This window comes from Lagenorhynchus albirostris, chromosome 6 (genome assembly GCF_949774975.1).
Source record: "Lagenorhynchus albirostris chromosome 6, mLagAlb1.1, whole genome shotgun sequence".
Classification (NCBI taxonomy): Eukaryota; Metazoa; Chordata; class Mammalia; order Artiodactyla; family Delphinidae; genus Lagenorhynchus; species Lagenorhynchus albirostris.
This window is the reverse complement of record NC_083100.1, coordinates 77,696,980-77,716,140: the sequence shown is the minus strand read 5'-3', so window position 1 is coordinate 77,716,140 and position 19,161 is coordinate 77,696,980. Positions and strand designations below refer to the sequence as shown.

Below are 19,161 nucleotides of genomic sequence, written 5' to 3'. Positions count from 1 at the left end.
TTTTGATCAGAGATTCTTAGGGGAGTAAAAGACACTGAGAAATCATTTGTTCCAGTTTCATGTCCTCAGCCGGGATCATAAGCTAGTAGTTTAGTGCACCCTATCATCTGTTCTGATTTCTAGTGTTGCAACCTGGTATGAATTCTGGTTTTTAATCTTCACATATCTTGTTTGTCATGATGATTAAGTGTAATTCTATTGCTGAACAAAGATTGCCCAGAGAATAGAATAGAGACTGTAGCAAATACTTCTTTAGTTCAGATGGAGTATAGGTCCACAAAGACCGAGTATTCCCTCAAGGGATGTATGCATTTAAGCCAAAACATCATATAGTACAGGCATTTGGATGCATTTTTTTCTAAAGGAGAAAAAATATCCCAGACTTACTGGTTTAATTGAAATCTTTTACAGAGTTCATCAGATATTCTGTAATTGTGTGTATAATATTACATCTCCTTAATTAGCAGTACTTCACAGGCCAAAAAAAACATGTCCTTGAACCACTTAACCACCAGATACTTCAGCTTTCCTTCTGCTTCTACCTGCTGTCATTTACTATTGATGTCTAGAGGCTTAGAGCTATATACTAATAGCCTAAAAACTGAGCGTGGCAGTTGTGATAAGGTCCAGGTTTCCAGGAAGGACCAGTGAACGTGCTTGATGCACGGTCAGGAGCTAGCACCAAGGGGCATGTTCACATCTGTAGGCATCGTCCAGCTGTGGGCATCAACTCATCGACATGGTGGTTCATGATCTGGACCAGGTGGAGGTGTGGCTGAGAGGGGAGGAGGTTTTCTCTTTAATACTGACATGTCCACCTCTGTCTTCAGATTTGACTTGAAGACATTGCCTGTAGACTTTGTAGAGTGTTTGATGAGGTTCTTGCCAACTGAGAATGAGGTGAAAGTGCTGCGGCTCTATGAGCGGGAAAGGAAGCCCCTGGAAAACTTGTCAGATGAAGACCGGTTCATGATGCAGTTCAGTAAAATTGAGAGGCTCATGCAGAAGATGACCATCATGGCCTTCATTGGGAACTTTGCCGAAAGTATTCAGATGCTGACTCCTGTGAGTGGACCAACTCTGGCAAGGGAAGGGGTCCAAACAGATAGCATTTGTTTTGTTTTGTTTTCTTTTAACTTTCTCACAGAATTGCACTTAATGTCATGGGCTCTAAGACTTCTTTCCAGAACTTTCGACATGGCATTTTTATTTTTACCCTCTTTATCTCATTGTGTATGCCAAGTAAAATTGAAAACGGTGAATTTCCCCATTCCATATTGCTCTTCTCCCTAGAGAATGGCATTTCCTGTGTCTACAGATATCCTTTGGATTTTAAAGGACACCTCAATACAGAGGACAAGGAGAATAATTTTCTCAAATTTGGTCCCCTCCTCAGGGTACCAGTCCTCTGGCTGGGTTACCAAGACTGAAAATTTAACTTCATTTCTACAAACCATCTCATATCTTTAGTGAACAGGCTTATTGACTTTCATTGGAAGCGTTAAATTTGCCATGGGGGTCTTCTTCCTTGGAAGTTTGTTACAGTACACTGTGGTGACGTAGAAATAATAGCTAACCATCGCTTGTTCCTTTGTGTTAATCTGGTAGAGACATGAATATCATAAATAGTTCTTTCCCAGTTCTATTTCTAAATAAATGTTTGTTAATTACTGATTATAGTAGCATGTGTGTCCAAAATATGTTCTGAGAACTTCTGCACGGTGATTATATTTCTTTGCTGTTTTGTTTTTGTTCTTGGCTAGCTCCATTGATTTAAAAATATGAATTGTATTACATGATTAGAGATGGTGGGCAGGCTATTGAGTTCTCCTGGAAGACGCTGTTGACTCCTAACTTAAGTCTCATTGCTTACAGATTTTATGATAAGCTAGTTCTGATAATACTTCCTATTTAGAGAAGAGCTTACATGTAATGCTCTAGTTACCTAAGACCTAGCAGGACAACTTAAAATTGTTATGTTTAGGAAAAAATAGAATCTCAGCATTAAGGCTTTAAGTTCTAAATGCAGGTCTGTTTTCTTCTGTATTAAAGTTTTAGTTTTCAATCGGAGTTTCCCATTTTTAACATGTCTTTTTTTTCCCCCCTCCTCTTTCCTTTGACTGGAATCTAGCAACTGCACTCAATTATAGCAGCATCTGTCTCTATAAAGTCGTCCCAAAAACTCAAGAAAATTCTGGAGGCAAGTGAAGTTTTCCTCTTATACGTGTATGGAAGAGCTGACTTGTCAGCTGCATTCCTCAGCCTGGGAATGCCTGGGATGCTGTACCGATGGACTTCTCTTTTCTCTCTTTCTTTGCAGATCATCTTGGCCCTTGGCAACTATATGAATAGCAGTAAACGAGGAGCAGTTTATGGATTTAAACTTCAGAGTTTAGATCTGGTGAGTTTTTAAACTTCAGAGTTTAAAAGAAGCACAAGAGCTATATGAGAGACAAAACAGCTGGCAAAGATTAAGCCCTGGAGCAGAGAGAGTCTGCTCTTGGAAGTGGGGTGGGAGGTTTTGATGAAGATTCTCTGCTAGTGGGCGGAGCAGTGGGTACAAATTTTCTGGAACGCCATATGGCAGCAAGCACTTCGAACCTTAAAAATACTCATACCTTTTGACCCAATATTTCCATTTCTAGGAATCTTTCCTCAGGAGTCTGAATTATGGGTGCTATATTTTATTTATAATTGCAAATAATTAGCAACAGTGTAAAGATTCAACATTTGGGGAAATGATTACATATGCTGTAATGATAGTTAATTCGGTGAACTATTCTTCAACTGTTAGAATATTTGTGAAGAGTTTTCAAAGGAATAGGTAATTTTGTGTTTAGGAAAGAAAGCAGGGTATAAATTGTCTGTACAGTTTGATTTTTAACTAGGTAAAATATGGAGGAAAAAAACCCGAATGGAAGTAGATTAAGATATTAACAGAGAGGTTGAATGGAATTAAGAAGGTTTCTTGAGCTGCTTCTTTATACTTTTCTGTGTTTTCTAAAAAAAAAAATTTTTTTTTTTTTTTCCTGGATGAAGAAGGGTGCTCTGCTTTTCAGAGTCACCTGACTTAGGAACAGGACTAGAGGGAATGCTCCATGGAGCCCTGTCCCCCGGGCTGCACTGGCAGACGTGGCTTCCACGGGAGCAGGTTGGGCAGTGGTTGGAGTCCCCAGCCCCCGGTCTGGGGGGACATGGTTATTTGATAGGGACTGTCTAGTTAGTCACAGTTCTGGGCCCCAGAAGGCCATGGTACGTACGTTAAGCACATCTGCTTTGAGTTGGGGGCTAAGTGGGGCTGAGCAGATGTGAGGACTATGGCATAGGTGTACCTGTGCACACCTATGCACACTCCCGGCTCCAGCCTCACTTCCTACTCTGGCCTTCACTTGGGAGAGCACTGAAACTGGAGTCTTCCTGCTTGTAAGTCAGGGAGGTGGGGGGGAGTTCACGTGAGGAGAGACGCGTGAACAGCTCTCATGCTTAGAGTCGTCCCTAAAGTTGAGCGTGTCCCCTGGTCAGGAAGTCCTCTTGTCACTTAATAATCCATGGGCTGGTTCACCCGAGAACAAAGCTGACTCTCCTGTGGGAATGTTTTCTCTCCGCTCTGGGGCACCTGTGCTCAGGTATTTATTCTGAGCGGGGGAGCATCATCTGGCAGGTAACTCTCCCATCATCTGTTACTCTAACCCTCATCCCCTTTGGTTTTCAGCTCTTAGATACAAAGTCAACGGACCGAAAGCAAACACTGTTGCACTATATATCCAATGTCGTGAAAGAAAAATATCACCAAGTGTCCCTATTTTATAATGAGCTTCATTATGTGGAGAAAGCTGCCTCAGGTACTTGATTTCAGCTCTTAATGTTACTCTTGGGTATGAATGCCTTGAATCATGGGGTAACCCTTCCCTGCTTAAATAACACTCTTCACAACCCCTCTACAAAGGGGAGGCTAAAACGTCAGAGGCTCTGAGCTGAAACACGTCGCCTCTGGTGTTGCCCGCACCTGGGAGCAATAACAAACATGGACGTGAAGAGGACAGTGTTCTCTTTATAAAGATCCAGGTCTTTGGGCTTCATGTGCTTTCCCTCTTCCATCTGTTGCCCTTTTTATTCTGTTGCTGTCATTTGAAAGGAGAGACTCTGAGACTCACCCCCCAACAAACACTTGAATTAGATTTTGTGCTGTCCCATTTGCTCAGGTGTGGCCGTTCTAAACATTTTGTGTTTAGCCTGAGCACAAGTTAAATTATCAGTACTTCTTGGTTGTTACTTTGCTATGACAGTTATGCATTTTCTCATTTAAATCATCGGCTGCTCTGAGGTAGTTGGGCTGTACTGTTACAGATGAAAAAAACTGACATTTTTATAGATTAAATGCCTTGCCCAAGGTCACATGGGTAGAAAACGATAGAAACAGAACTTGAACTCAGATAGGCTTCTCATATGGTATGTTGTCCAGTGTACCACATCCTCTCAAAAGAACATTAGCCTAGAAAAAGGAACAAGATGCAGATTGACCTCGGAGTTGGATACAGGCTGTGATTCTCAAATGATGATCTTAAGCAGCCAGTGTTTATTGTAAATTTGTATTCCTGAGACCTACCCCAGACTTAGCGAATTGAATCTCTGAGGGCAAGACTTTCTCTGCCTTCCTCAGAGTAAATGGCTGCTGCTTCTGTGTCCTTACTCAAGAGCATTCCATACAAGCCTCTCATACAAGATACAATAAATTTTATCACAACATTTTGCATGTCCACTGCAACCTGTTCATGTATGGGTATAATCATTTTATTTATCTTTATAATTTCCTTAGCTCCTGGCAAATTGATGGTTGGGAACAAATGAATGAGTGAATTAATGAATGAGATGATGCCCTGTTACTGGGATAGACGCTGCTGAAGCCCTAGAGGAGGCTGAGAGGCAGGAGGAAATGATATTTTGACTACAGAGGACTGTGCAGCGCAGGCCGTGTCAGACCTACTGAGGGCTCGGGGCTCACTTAGGCAGTTACCAGGATTTCTCTTCTGGTAGAGTGGTTTTCCTCCTTTCAAGTTTCCCTTTGTCTAAATGAGGGGTTCTTTAGCATCACCATTCTAATTAAGAAAAAAAGTTAAAAAAATTTTCCTATAGCACATTTTGTTTGGCCCGAATGAGATTCCCCTAAAGTGTCATTTCAGAAAAGTCAGTGGAGGAAAATGGGGAGATTGAGGTGCTCTCTGGCTGACTTGTTTTCTGTATTCTCACTCTGGGGCCCAGGTGTGCTGACATGGATTCCATATCCCTTCACTCATTTATTTACTCAATCCTTCCTTTATCCAGTGAACCTGTCTGAGTTCCTGCTTTGTACTTGGCACAGGCCTAAGCACTGAGGAGTCAAAGATGAATAACAGTGTGGGTCTAGTGAGGGAAAAGCATGCTACGTTGTTCCGTAATCCATCCATGTGCAGAGCTGCGTCAGGCAGTGGGGAGCCAGAGGTGGCGCCCAGACGTCCTGCAGGAGGCTGCAGGAGTGAATCCACTCTGGGTGGGTGGCCACACTGCAGATGGAAAGGTTTGTGCTAATAACCCCTTCTGACGCACGGAAGGGTTGTTTAGCAAAAAGAAGCTGGTCAGAGTTGCTTTGGGTCCCTGTGGACAGTACAGCTAAAAATTCAATAGGTAAAATGCTACCCCCTGCTGGAGAGCCACAGAAATGCAGAGGAGTTCAAAGAGTCAGGTAGAGGATAAGCTCTTGGGCCTGTCAGTTAAGGAACCTCTAACCCTACAGGCCAACCAATAGGTTTTCATCTCCAGTAAGAGAAATGGAATAGTTGGGAACAAGCACAGGATTTGGGATCCGTGCTGGTTATCCAAACTCCATCTCTGCCACTTCCTAGCTGTGTCACCTAGGGCAGCCCACATACCCTCTTTGTGTTGCTTTTCCTCGTTGGCAACATGGGCTAGTGGTGCAACTGAATTAGTGCATGTGAAGGATTTAATGCAGTGCTTGATGGTGAGCACTTAGTAAATTATTCCTATTAAAGGATGTCTGCACTGAAGGCCGGAGACTAGATCTAAGGGCCTTGCGTAACCCTAGAAACCCACTGAGAACTTGGCTCATCAGCCAGACTCACTGTGGCTTTGACTTTCCCGGCTGAAGTCACGGGGACATTGCTTTCTCTACTTCAGTCTCCCTTGAGAATGTTTTACTGGACGTCAAGGAGCTGCAGAGGGGCATGGACTTGACCAAGAGGGAGTACACCATGCATGACCACAACACACTGCTGAAGGAGTTCATCCTCAACAATGAGGGAAAGCTGAAGAAGCTGCAGGATGATGCCAAGATTGCACAGGTGAGTGTCTGTGCCCCCAACACCCATGAAGAAGAAGGGATTGGATCCGTTAAAGCCACCTGGGGTGCTGGCCCAGGCTCTGGGGGCGGAGGGGGAATTGTCCTCTGTCTGCTGAGGGTAGATTTCTTTGTTTTTTTTTTTTAATTTTTTTTGCGGTACACAGGCTTCTCACTGTTGTGGCCTCTCCCGTTGCGGAGCACAGGCTCCGGACGCGCAGGCTCAGCGGCCATGGCTCACGGGCCCAGCCGCTCCGCGGCATGTGGGATCTTCCCGGACCGGGGCACGACCCGTGTCCCCTGCATCGGCAGGTGGACCCTCAACCACTGCGCCACCAGGGAAGCCCCATAGGGTAGATTTCTTATGTAGCTGTTATTAAGGGGGATGGGGATCTTTCCGCATTTTGTACCTGGAGATGCCCCTGTGCTCTCATTGTCTCTTCTAATTTGAGGTCTTCACCGTTTTCTCTAGAGGCCCTCCCCGCCCCCTCCCCTTCCACTCCTAGGTTCCCTTTATTGTGGGTCCTGTGTTCACTTCAACCAACGTGTGGTAGGCCTGTGCTCAGCACAGCAGTGTTCCCCAGTATGTTGGGTTCCAGGAGGCCTTGACCTTGAAATCTTATACCACACTGGGGGTCAAGTTTACACACCTGAGAAGCAGCCAGAATGGACTGTACACCAGAAGGGAAGGCAGAGGGTTGTGGAAACTCAGGAAGCAGACGTGGTGGGATGGTTCCCTTGTGAGGCTGGCTTCCTTGTGTCCCGGGAAGGTTCAAGCAGAGACTTGAGTGAGTGAGTGGCTATGGTAAGGAGCATTGAAGCAGTGAGCTGGGATCTAGAGTCTGAGCAAACTTCTAAGGTCCCTTCTAGCCTGGTTGGCTTTAAGGAGTCTTCCCATGGCTTTAGGACGCTTTTGAAAGGAGTAGTTCCTCATTCGTGTGTGTGTGTGTGTGTGTGTGTGTGTGTGTGTGTGTCTGTGTCTGTAGAAGTGGCAGGAGGTCCCAGTGTAGCATTCTTCTGGTTGCCTTTGGGTGTTGGGAGGAAACACAGGCTGTAGAGAATTGTGGGAGGTGAGGGAGGATGGAGGCCAGAGACCTGTGGGAGGTGCTGCAGCTCTTCTCCCAGAGTGCCAAGTTCAAATGCTGGAAAAATGACATTCAAGAGGAATTCGCTTCTTCACAGGATGCCTTCGATGATGTGGTGAAGTATTTTGGAGAAAACCCCAAGACGACACCACCCTCTGTCTTCTTTCCCGTCTTTGTCCGGTTTGTGAAAGCCTATAAGGTAAGCAGGAGCCTGGTTTCTGTCAAGCCTTCCTTGGCATTACTTCTAGAGTGGGTGCCCTCCTCGAGCTGTGTCTGGGTCTCGGTGGCTCCGCAGAGACCTCCCCTGTGCCTTCGGGCAGCAGATATGGGTGGTGAGGACGAGACAGCGGTCTCTGGCCCTGCTCCTGAGGCCCTCAGCCCGTCATGCTCCCTGTCTCTACCCGGCCAGCTGGGGGCTCAGCCCCCAAACAAAAGCTCTTGGCTGCCTGTGGGAAAGTGAGATCCAGGACCACTGCTGCCCCGTTGACTGTTGACCCTCGCAGGCAGGTTGAAGGACTGAGAAACCCAGGCCTCCCGTGGAGTTGTTGAGTGGGTAAAGGGTAGAAGGAGTGAGCCCTGGCCTATGGCAGCGGCACCGTCGCTGAGGTCAGGGAGAGCCTGCTTGTGTTGTAGCTCTGCCCAGGCCCGTGGGCCTCTGGACCAACATTTCTCTAGTGTGGACCAAAAGATGGCTCTAGGAAGGACAGTTGATCCCTGTTTCTTTATCTGGACCCATAACGGCCCTTCCTTTAAATGGGAGGCCTTCTATGACATAATCCGGGACCGTGGTCTTGAAAAAGCGTGTGACCCAGAAAGATCTGTGTCAGAAGAATTTGTCCCTTGAGAAAGGAGGACAAGGAGGGCAGGGCATGAGGGGACTTCAGTGCTCTTAGGAGACATTGCGATCTGTGTTCTCCAGGCTTGTCTATGTATAAGCTGGGTAATGTTGGTCTAGGAAGGAGGAGTGTGATTGTGGAGCGGGGAGGGATGCGGCAGGGCTGTGGACATCTTTGAGAAACATGTGATTGGAAACAGTGGGTCACTTCACCATCATCTGATGGCATTGGAGAACCATCCTTGGGCCTTTTACTTGAAACTCACAAGGTTACGATATTTAGCCATCTTCTCTCAGCATGGCTTAGTGTAGCAGTGATATCACAAGCAAAAAGAAAGTGTCCCTGGCAGCGAGGATGAACACAAATACAGCACCAAGCCCATGTGCGAGAGGCTGGGGGCCATGAGCAATAAGAAGCACTGGTCACCAGGGCTGCTGGCTGTGGTGCTCTGGGGTCCCCTGATGTGCTACCGAGATGACTCAAGGTAGCTCTTGGTATGAGCTGGGACCATGCTTCTTCACTAAAAAAAATTGTAAGTCTAGGGCTTCCCTGGTGGCGCAGTGGTTGAGAGTCTGCCTGCCGACGCAGGGGACACGGGTTCGTGCCCTGGTCTGGGAAGATCCCACATGCCACGGAGCAGCTGGGCCCGTGAGCATGGCCGCTGAGCCTGCGCATCCGGAGCCTGTGCTCCGCAACGGGAGAGGCCACAACAGTGAGAGGCCCACGTACCGCAAAAAATAAATAAATAAATAAATTGTAAGTCTAAGGTCTCAAAAGAAAATATATGCTGTTTTTAAATTGTATAATACAAGCTGGGAAGTGCCCCTGTTTGGTCTCCAAGTCTGGCCCTTCAGCGGGGTCGTGCATAGAGCAGAGGAAAAAGAGAAGCTGGTCTGTGGGGTGTGACAGGTCAGAGCCCATCAGGTGCTCCTTCTACGTTATCATTTCTCCCCGGGGTCCTGTTCGCTGGCTGTGTGAGGCGCTTATCAGGCAGGGACGTGGCAGGATGTTCTGTTTGCCCTAACATATTACCTAGTGAATAACTGCGCAGCCTGTCACTGACCCAGGGACTTGATGGGCAGATGTTAGGGTTTTAGGATGTCATCTGTCATTTCCCTTCCTAAGTTTGAACCAAAATGAAACGAGACAAAAGCAACAGAGATGAAAACGTAAACTTTATTACTGACAAAAGTTGGATTGGAGGACAGGGTGTGTCTCTGTGAGCTTTCCCTTCGGCCCTGAATTAGATGACTTACCAGTGCACAGCTAGACTATTGGAAGTTGCTTTAAGGAGGCTGGCTTCAAAAGAGGGGATGCCCCGCGGGGCTGAGCTGAGGTCGGCCTGTTGGATTCCTTGTCCCTAATTCATCACACTTGTCACTGCCTCCCTTGGAAATGAGTGAGCTGTGGGAAGAAAGCCCAGGAGTGTCAACCTGGTGAGGCTCCTGAGGAAACAAGAGGCAAGGGAATGGAGGTTTTCCCCTAACAATGGGCAAAAGGAGAGGAATCTGAGACCCTCCTTTCAGAGAAGCTGTAGGGAGGGGGAAAGATTCTGTAAGAAAAACAATCTCACATGAAAATCACTGAGCAGAGCTGCCAAAAGGGGAACTACCCCGATATATATGGTATGGAGGCTGAGAAGCAGCCTGAGTGGGGAGAGAACCATCAGGAAAGGAATTCTCTGGAAGGGGGTGAATCTCAACTACTAGGTTATGACGAGGTGTGATACAGACCGACAGCAAAACCTAGAATCAGGCACATAGTGTAGATCTTCCAAACCTTCCCTTAACTCTAATTCCTGGCTAACCAAGGACTCTCTAAGAATGGCTTCTAAAAATCGTGACTGCTGGCATTTCCACTGACATAATCTTCTGCCACTTTTGATTTTACCCAGCAAGCAGAAGAGGAAAACGAGCTGAGGAAAAAGCAGGAACAAGCGCTGATGGAGAAACTCCTGGAGCAGGAAGCTCTGCTCGAGCAGCAGGACCCAAAGGTGAGGTGTGCCAGGCTCCTGAGATGGAGCCGTCAAGAGGCCAGAAAGCCAGATTTGCACAGGATGCCTTCCGCTTCCTTCTAGGCCTTGGAAACTTGGCAGATGGACACTTGTTCATTCGTTATTTTGTTCAGCAGTCACTGGAATGGGGCCGAGAGCATGTTTGTGTGGCATTTCCAAGTTTATAGAGATCGGGAACTTAAATCTCAGTTGGATACACAGAGAGGCCGTCCCGGGTAACCTGATGATTGGACGGCTCAGTGTCCCGGGACAGGAAGGCTTCACGGGGTCGCCATTGATGCTGGCCTTGATAGTGGGAGGGCTTCTCTGGGAACGGGAGGGAGCATTCTATGGAGGGAAACAACATAGGTGAAGACCACGAAGGCTGGCAGGTCGAAGAATTCTTCCTCAGGATCCTCTGGACCAAAGGTTAACAAGTCACTGGTTATTACCAGCTGCCTCTTGTTGCCATGGTGTCCAGCCTTCCCATTGCTGCCAGTTTCGTGCGTCCTTTAGTGCAAAAGCTTTTCTTCCTAGAAGCTTTCTGAGTTTTCTTCTGCTGAGCAGAATGTTTGGGATGGTGCTGTTTGTGTTTCGGACTGAGGCTGCTTGTTAGTAACAAAATGCTCAGACACATTTTGGATTTTCTCAAACCTCCAGTGGGTGCTGGTCCCACTAATCTCTGCCATTCTTCTTTCTTCTCAGTCTCCTTCCCACAAATCAAAGAGGCAGCAGCAAGAATTAATTGCGGAATTAAGAAGGCGACAAGTTAAAGATAATAGACACGTATACGAAGGAAAAGACGGTGCCATTGAAGATATTATCACAGGTAAAGGCTATTTTCTCATTGTGGCCCATGGAGATCCCACTGGCCTCACCGTTACTAGGCCATTTACAGATTATGCTACCGATTTTGTCCAGGGTTTACAAGTTCTTCAGTTGATTTTATTCAGATCCAGAACTACAGAGAAACTCCATGCTAGTATTTGAAGTATATTTATAGTAGCCTGTATACTGCCTGTCAAAGAACCCCAACACTCTCTCTGAAAAAAATCTCTGTTTCTCAATATCGTTGGAACCCTGTAGATTTCACCAGGGCTCCTTTTCCTAATGATGTTCCGTTGTCTTCGATTTGTCACCATGCTCCATTTTCTCCCTCATGACCACTCCTACCCACCTGCCTGATTAATAACTACTATGGACAGGACCCATACTGTACTAAGCACAGTCAACACATGCTTTTCCAACATGCTCTTTAAAAGCCTTTTTACGCACTCAAAGTAAGTGAGGATATTAGGAAATCAGGAGCTGGTGCTTTCATGCAGATAGACCAACAGGCCAGAAGCCCAGGGTTGGGGGATGGTCATTCTCTCAGCTAGGAATGGTGCCTAACCCAGATTGGTTCTTGTCTGATTAAGTTGTAGCCTAATGCCTGCTGCTCGAACCAGTTCTTCTGAGTTTCTGCATTCCCTCTTAAGGATCAGGGCAATAATTTGGGGCAGTGGCTACAAGTGACTTTCCTTTCACATTTGTTGCATAGGAATACTGTTTATCAGCTTCCAAGGTACTTAAAACTTCTCTTGTAGGAAATGTTACGCAAAAGTATAGAGATTAGTATGATGAATTCCTACGTACCCTTCACCCATGAATAGTTTTCAACTCATGGCCAATCTTGTTATACGTCTGCTTCTACCTACTCCCCACCCCCTAACCTCTGGAATTATTTTGAAGCAAATCCAAGACATACAATTTCATCTGGAAATATTTCCACATATATCTTCAAAAGATAAGGACTCTTTAATAAAGCAAACAAGCATACCTATAAGACCATTATCACACACCTCCCAAACTAAGAGTTCCTTAATATCAAATAGCTAGTCATTATTCACATTTCCTCAATTGTCCTAAGTTTTAAAAAAATATAACTCTTAGCCTTTTGACTTCTCATTTCTTGTGAATAGCTTAGTCAGCATTGGAAATAGGGATCCCCAACTGCCCAAATCAGATTTCTTTCATCAGCTCAGACCCAAGGAAATAAAATACGTGAATAAATCACTAAAACGGAAGTCAATAAAGAGTTCCTTGCCCAGAGTAAACCAGTGTAAGCAGTGGGATGGGTGTCTACATAGGGTGCACACGTGTTCTGTACATTTGTGCCCGCCCGTGTCTGTGTTCACCCTGCAGCGGCTTGCAGATGGCTCCCAGATAAAGCTTCCTTGTTTAGCCTCTCTCCTTGCCTCTCCCACATTGAGGGAGCAGCTCTGCTATGAGCGGGAGCAGGAACAGATCTCCTTGGGTGGCACCGCTTAGCCTCAGGGCCACAGTAAGATTGACTTGTAGGTAGAGAAGCATCCAGCCGTGGCACATGAAGAACTTAGAGTGCCATTTTCATCAGTCTGTTCTCCAGCTTAGCGACACCTGGCTTGTGAAATGTACAGTTTCTGTTTGTCTGACCTGATATGCCATAGGAGGTAAATGAATATCTGTCTGTGGAGCAGATTTTTTTTTCTCCTTGGACTATTTTCCATGTTCTATCCCAGACTGAGTAAAAACTGAGTAGCTCTTCTAGGCTTTATTAGCTCACTTGGGTATATATTGCCTTACACCCTTCCTGCTCACCTCTGCCACCCTTACCCCAGGTATGATTAACAAAGCACTAACCGTGTACTAATGCAGTAGACCTTGGCTTCTTACTCTCTTCTGTTTGTCTTGTTTGGCTGTCATTTTCGATGCAGTGCTGAAGACTGTGCCCTTTACTGCTCGCACCGCCAAGCGTGGCTCTCGATTTTTCTGCGAACCTGTTCTCACTGAGGAATACCATTACTAAACTATTACTCTTTCTCACCTGATGCTCTTAAAAGGTTGCTACAGATTTTTTGACCCCTAATGACCCTCTGTTTGTGTGTCAGGGCCACCCAACATCCTAGCATGGAATTGCCATCTCCATCATGTTGTATTTTATGTTGTCTTCACACTGCATGGTTTTGCATTTCAGTCATAACCGCTTACTCACTAGCACTTTCAATACATCTATGAATCCACATGGCTGTGATGGTGTGTGCGAGTTGAATTAATACAATTACTTATAGAAATTTTCAGAAAACGATGAATAAAACACTTCTTTGAGAGTCAGGATTGGGACCAACTAGGTTGCTTTTAAGAATTGGGGGCTAATATGTTTGAACACAAAATGACAGTCATTAATAACAGTAATTACTATACCTAACACTTATGGAGCACTTAGTGTGTTTGAATAGATTTACAGATATTAAACCAGCCTTTTTGTACTTAGCATGCTTTGATAGTAAAATGAGCTGCTATACAAACTCTCAGGAATACAAGGTGCTCTAAAGTTGCAAAATGATTTGCAGAAGGAGCTGTGAACTACACACAGCTTTAAATTGGGTCTCTCTTAACTGTCTTATATAGTCTGTAGCCATCATCCACAGTGTGGTGGAGCTCATGGTACAAGCTAAACTCAGGGAGCTCTTTTGACCTAGAAAGCCTGTATAAGCTGATATAGGCAATCTATAGCTTTACACTCACCTCTTTTCCGAGTGTCATGCCCAAATTTCAGCTATCAGCAATTCCATGTTGGAGCAAGGCTGCAAAGCAAGAAATGAGAACAAAGGCTTAGGAGCTCCCACTGTCTTATCTCATTCATGCTTCTTCACTGGTGGCTCTGTTCCATGTCAAACCCCGAGCATTTCTTCTGTCATTAGATCATATCTGGATCTGCTCCTTTGGTCAAGATGGGGGCACCAGAAATAATATATTATATTTAGCAAATAATATAATAACTTTCCCAAGAAGTAACTGCCTGGGCTTAGTTCTTGATGGTTAAATAAGGAACAAACTTCTCTGTAGTGCCCAGTTGATTAGAATAACAACAAGGGAAGCACACACTCTAACTGGAGTATGTGAAACAGCCATTGTTTGACTCCCATGCTGAGATTGACATGGAATTGGTTACATGTTTATTTTGTGGCGTTAACTCTTCTATGAATTGCACTTGTTATGTATGTTCCTCTTTCTCTGAAGATATCAAAGGATGTGGTGTGTGCCTGTTCTATAGTGTACTTATCCCACCAGTACTTATTAACAAGGCTAGAAACTGTCATCTACTTGGCTACTGTTTATTGTCAGTTTTGCTGCTGAACTATTGTTCTGGAGCCAAACTTCAAAGCAGCTTGGATCTGGGTGGTCAGAGAGCTGGGTGGGAAGACATGCTCACCCTTCCCTTGTGTTCTCTAACACCTCTTGTAGTACGGCCTCCTGTTTTCTTCTTCTGTTGGCTAACATGCCCGGGAATGTTATTCACTAAGTTGAATTGCTTTCCATTTTCATCCCATTTTTACTTAACCATCATTTTGTGTTTTTGTTTTTTTCTGTTTAGCTTTAAAGAAGAATAATATCACTAAATTTCCAAATGTTCACTCGAGGGTAAGGATTTCTTCTAGCACACCGGTGGTGGAGGATACACAGAGCTGGCAAGCATCACTTTTTACTTAGCTTCCTCCTCTCTCTGTATGCAGATTAATGATTTCAATCTATGGCTGAGGGTAATACTGGTGAGAGTCTGACCAGGGAGAAGTCTTTGTACCTCACATTCCAATGATGTGAGGCTGAGCCTCTCTCTCGGACTTTTTGGTCTGCTTCCATGTTCTCAAGTGTGATGGCTTGGGCACGGGTATTTGCTGATGATTATACTTGCTTTGGGCGCTAGGCTGTCCTTCCCTTTACCCCTTCTTGGCCTTCAAGTTATTCAGTTAACCCCATTTTGATCTGAAGAAATGGAGAGTAAGTCCTGGCCAGGGAACATGATCTGTAGTCTTTGAAGAAGGATTAGGGTTCTTAGAACTAATTGCTCAGAGGACTCAGGAACCACAGAACTGCAGGTCCCTGCATATCCCTAGCCAGGAATGGAATTCTGACCTCCATTTACCACTCTGGGCAAGGAAGCAAAGGCTCGAGAGGATTAGGGCATGCAAAACTATTCCTGGCTTGAATTTAGGAGTAGGGCAGAGTCACAGATTCCAATGAGTCAGGAGCTGGTGGGGACTGTGCCTAACTGAGCACTCACTCAGTTTTTGCCATGTTAGAATTTGGGCCCAGTACTGCAAGATCCTCCAGTTTTCCAAGAGAAGCCAGAAACCTTGGCTTTTATGTTAATCACCAATTTAAATAGCAGGAAACCGTATTTAAAAATTTAAGTCGGGGGCCAAACATTCTGTGGACCAGGTATGGCCCATCCATTTTCAATCTGAGTAGGTGAAGGGATTAAAAAGATTAAATCTGTTTTAATTCTGTTATTTGTGTTTCCCTTTCTAAAGGTAAGACTGTTTCTAAACAGAGATCAACAATACTAAGTTAATGAAAGGGCAATACAAACTAATTAAACAAAACAAGGGGAAAAAGTATGAAGCCTGCTTTATTTTTCTTTTCACCATGTCCCGACTCCATTAAATGGAGGCTACCTGCTGGCTAGGCTACCTGCCTTATTCATCAAGAAAGCATGCTTTCACACTAAGAGTGCTTACATATACTAAAATTCATCCTGTTCATCTCACTTCATCCCTCTAGAACAATGCCTGCTTGAAATGACGTGCAGTGGTTGATTCATTCATTCAACGAGGCATTTTGTTGTTGTCTGTCAGACATCCTGCTGTTCATTGGCAGTACAAATTGGAGAATCTGGAGGGCCCATACCACCTTGCCCCTCTAATGAAAGACAAAAAAATCTTGGGTGGCAGCAAAGAATGTTCAGGAATGGAGTGTTATTTTGATTTAGTGATTACTTTTATTCAGTGGTTGAGTATTATGTTTCTAATTCGCAAAATAAAAATCTGACTTCAGCTAATTTTAATGTAATAAAAATAATAGAAGCTGTGTCTGCTAACTAAGCATAAGTTCCTTCCTTGGTAAAAATTTCCGATAAGACAGGACAGGGCAGTCTGTTTTATTAGTTTTGCAGTTTAAAATTCATTGCAGTTGTTGTTGGTATTCAGGTTTCTGGAAAGAAAAATAACTACTAAGCAATAGCTATTTCCAATGGAAGAAACATTTCAAAATAAGACTTCAGCTAGACTCTGGCCAGTGACAGAAGCAGTCTCTCATATAGTTTTCTAAAAGAGCCCAGAATCACACTAGTATTACATGCTGTTTTGTTTGACTGTAAATACTGAGGGCAAAGTACATGTTTTGGCTCAGATTCTCAATGAGTTTGAAGGGCCCATTAGCTGACTCTTCTACACAAGCTGCTTTGATTGGCTGCCAGCTGGCCTTTATCTTGCTTAGAAACATGATATTAAAGGTTCCACTTCTCTTATTGGTGCTCTCCTCTTCACAGATCTTAGAAACCAACCATACAGACGAGCCGATGCGGTGAGGAGAAGTGTCAGGCGGCGCTTTGATGATCAGAACTTGCGTTCTGTTAATGGTGCCGAAATAACCATGTGAACCTGAGACCTGCCTGTATGAATAGAGGGTGTGTGTGAATGAAACTGACCATGTGAACTTTATGTGCTATCATTTAACTGCAGCCTTGAACATAGATGAAAATATTCTAAGGGCTCAGATTTAGCAAACACATAGGAATTTAAAAATGATGGGCTCTCCTTTCAACCTTTGTTAACAAGTGCCTAAAAGTGGAAGTACCTGCTCAGATTAATCAAAGCAATAGGATTTGATTTGATTAGGTATCTTTTTACACCAGTGTGTTATTCAATTTTTTAACCAAAATGTAAAATTCATATTACATTCATTACCTGCCATTGTGATTGTCCCATGATGGCCCACCCTGGTTTCCTGATAAGTTGTAAATAACATGGATGCATCTGCTGTGGGCTTCCTTTGCTGACATGTCTTTTAAGGAGTTAATTTTGTGTTTCAGCCATACCCATCAATTGGTATTTTTAAGGGCTTGCAACGTGGAAGAAGGAAAAAGTCACACGATAAACTCCTTCTATCCATAACCAAGCCCCAGCAAAGTACAAACATGTTATTGCAGTGGCACAGAATCAGTCAACTCTTGTTTCACATTCTGCTTCTGTGCTGGGGTACGATGCCCTATGAGAGACATTCATTGGTATGAATGCGACGATATGATGGCACACAGATGTTGTATAAGACTTTATTTGCAGTACTGTGTTCTTCAGCTAGAGGCAGCTTTTAAAAAATAATGCAAATGTTTATTAATTAGCACTAAAATTAACATCTCAGTAATCAGTATTAGGATTTCTGAGGACCATTTTGGGTCAATCCTGAGAATAGAAATCAGTGCCTTGCTAGCCAGGGAGAGGTTCACTAGCTCTAGCAACAAGCATTTAAGATTACTTCTGCTAGCATAGTGTTAGAATCCTGGCCTTATTATCCTGACAATCGGCAGGGTTGGTTCCCCCTCCCCCCTTCTTTTTGTAGACTGGAGATTTATTTGGCATCATATATCAAAGCTAAAAATTCTTGCATTTCCAAGATTACTTTATGGGGGATTGCAATTAAATTTCTGAAATACATCACGATTAAGTTTAAGTGATATGTAATGGGACTAAATGGCCAACAAAGCCACTGCTATTTTTCCTTCCTCTCTGGCAGGGCACTTGATCCATTCCAAAGTCAAAAACTGGACTGAAGCTAATTTGTACTTTTCATAATATACATTCTGCTTCTGGCTTACCTTTTGGTACATGACATCAATATATTAATTGTAAAGTTTATTGTATAGTATTTAACCACTGAATTTCTTATTTTGTTGTGCTTATGTGAACTCTGGTGAAGGTCCCATTTCCCTTGGATAATGTGTAGTTATATATCTCTTTTTAAATGTACAGATATTTTGCTATAAGATTGGTGCAGTTTTTTATGGTTTTTACACTTCTCTTTAATTCCCACCTAAGCCTCTTGGGTAATATTGTAAATATTGTTTAAAAATGCATCAGCCTATGCTATACAATCTGAATGTTATTTTAACTTATAGGGTTTTTTTTTTAATATATATTTAACTACAAGGACAGTTTAGGGATCAGTTACTACATTTTCACTTTAGCATATTTACAGAAAGGTTACTTTAAACTGCCACCTGCTAGCACATTTTCATAATGTGTACATTAAAAAAGAACATGCCAAGATTTTGTCTGACTCAACATAACATTCATTTTGATGAAAAAAGCAATTTAACCATAAATACAACACAAATAGGTGGTCCTTCACCACAAAGCAGCTGTTTTCCAAAGCTCAATACTGATGAACATGTTAAAATAATTGCCTATTTATTAATCTACAAATAGACAATAATGTTGGCATGCTCTTTTCTGTCTGTTAATGGGCCTGCTTCTTAGCAATATTAGAAATGTTTTATAAAAGCAGTTCATGTTACTTTTCTGGTCTTTTCATGGCATATGAGCAAATAAACTATTTACACTACTATCCTGTAATATGCTGCAGTCTTTCAATGTTATATTTTAGGGGGTTTTATGTACACTCTTATCTTCTAGAAACAAACAGGTATGTCTTGCTGCTTGAATTCATAATCTAAATATACTTGGTAAATTTTAAGAAAAACCCCTCCCCCTACAAACTCTGGATCACTTGCTGTATGGAATGTAGGAACCAAATAGATTTTGATAGTGTTGAGTATTTTAGTGTTGAGATTTAGTATCTCCAAAATCCTAGTTATGAATTTATTACTTCCAGAGAAATAGCACTCTGTTTTGGTGAGATATTGCGTCTCTCCACATTTGTTGTAATGAGGATGTTGCATATACACAGGCTACACGTGGACTGCACAGAAGTACCAAGCATCTGACCACATTGGTTGGCCAGGTAAATACAAGCCGTGTGATCCACTGCACACACATACTGGTATTTGTAATAACTCCAAGTTATCAGAAAAGTTTAGTATATTCTTCTTAGTATATT

At 43.6% G+C, this 19,161-nt stretch overlaps 1 protein-coding gene across 3 annotated transcripts in view; it reads left to right on the top strand.

Annotated features, from left to right (window-relative positions):
• FMNL2 (formin like 2) overlaps positions 1 to 18,669 on the top strand; it is a 303,763-nt gene extending 285,094 nt beyond the window's left edge. Inside the window, exons 18-27 of one of the 3 annotated variants that reach the window (XM_060152878.1) lie at positions 831 to 1,065; positions 2,132 to 2,200; positions 2,321 to 2,401; positions 3,713 to 3,842; positions 6,172 to 6,335; positions 7,514 to 7,615; positions 10,147 to 10,245; positions 10,951 to 11,074; positions 14,642 to 14,688; positions 16,595 to 18,669. In XM_060152878.1, the coding sequence (XP_060008861.1) occupies positions 831 to 1,065; positions 2,132 to 2,200; positions 2,321 to 2,401; positions 3,713 to 3,842; positions 6,172 to 6,335; positions 7,514 to 7,615; positions 10,147 to 10,245; positions 10,951 to 11,074; positions 14,642 to 14,688; positions 16,595 to 16,633 (1,090 nt within the window). In that variant the 3' untranslated portion in view covers positions 16,634 to 18,669. Of the gene's footprint in view, positions 1 to 830; positions 1,066 to 2,131; positions 2,201 to 2,320; positions 2,402 to 3,712; positions 3,843 to 6,171; positions 6,336 to 7,513; positions 7,616 to 10,146; positions 10,246 to 10,950; positions 11,075 to 12,980; positions 13,084 to 14,641; positions 14,689 to 16,594 lie in introns of those variants that run through there. The other 2 variants (XM_060152877.1, XM_060152879.1) reach the window with 2 other exon arrangements.
• Positions 18,670 to 19,161: the final 492 nt, after the last annotated feature.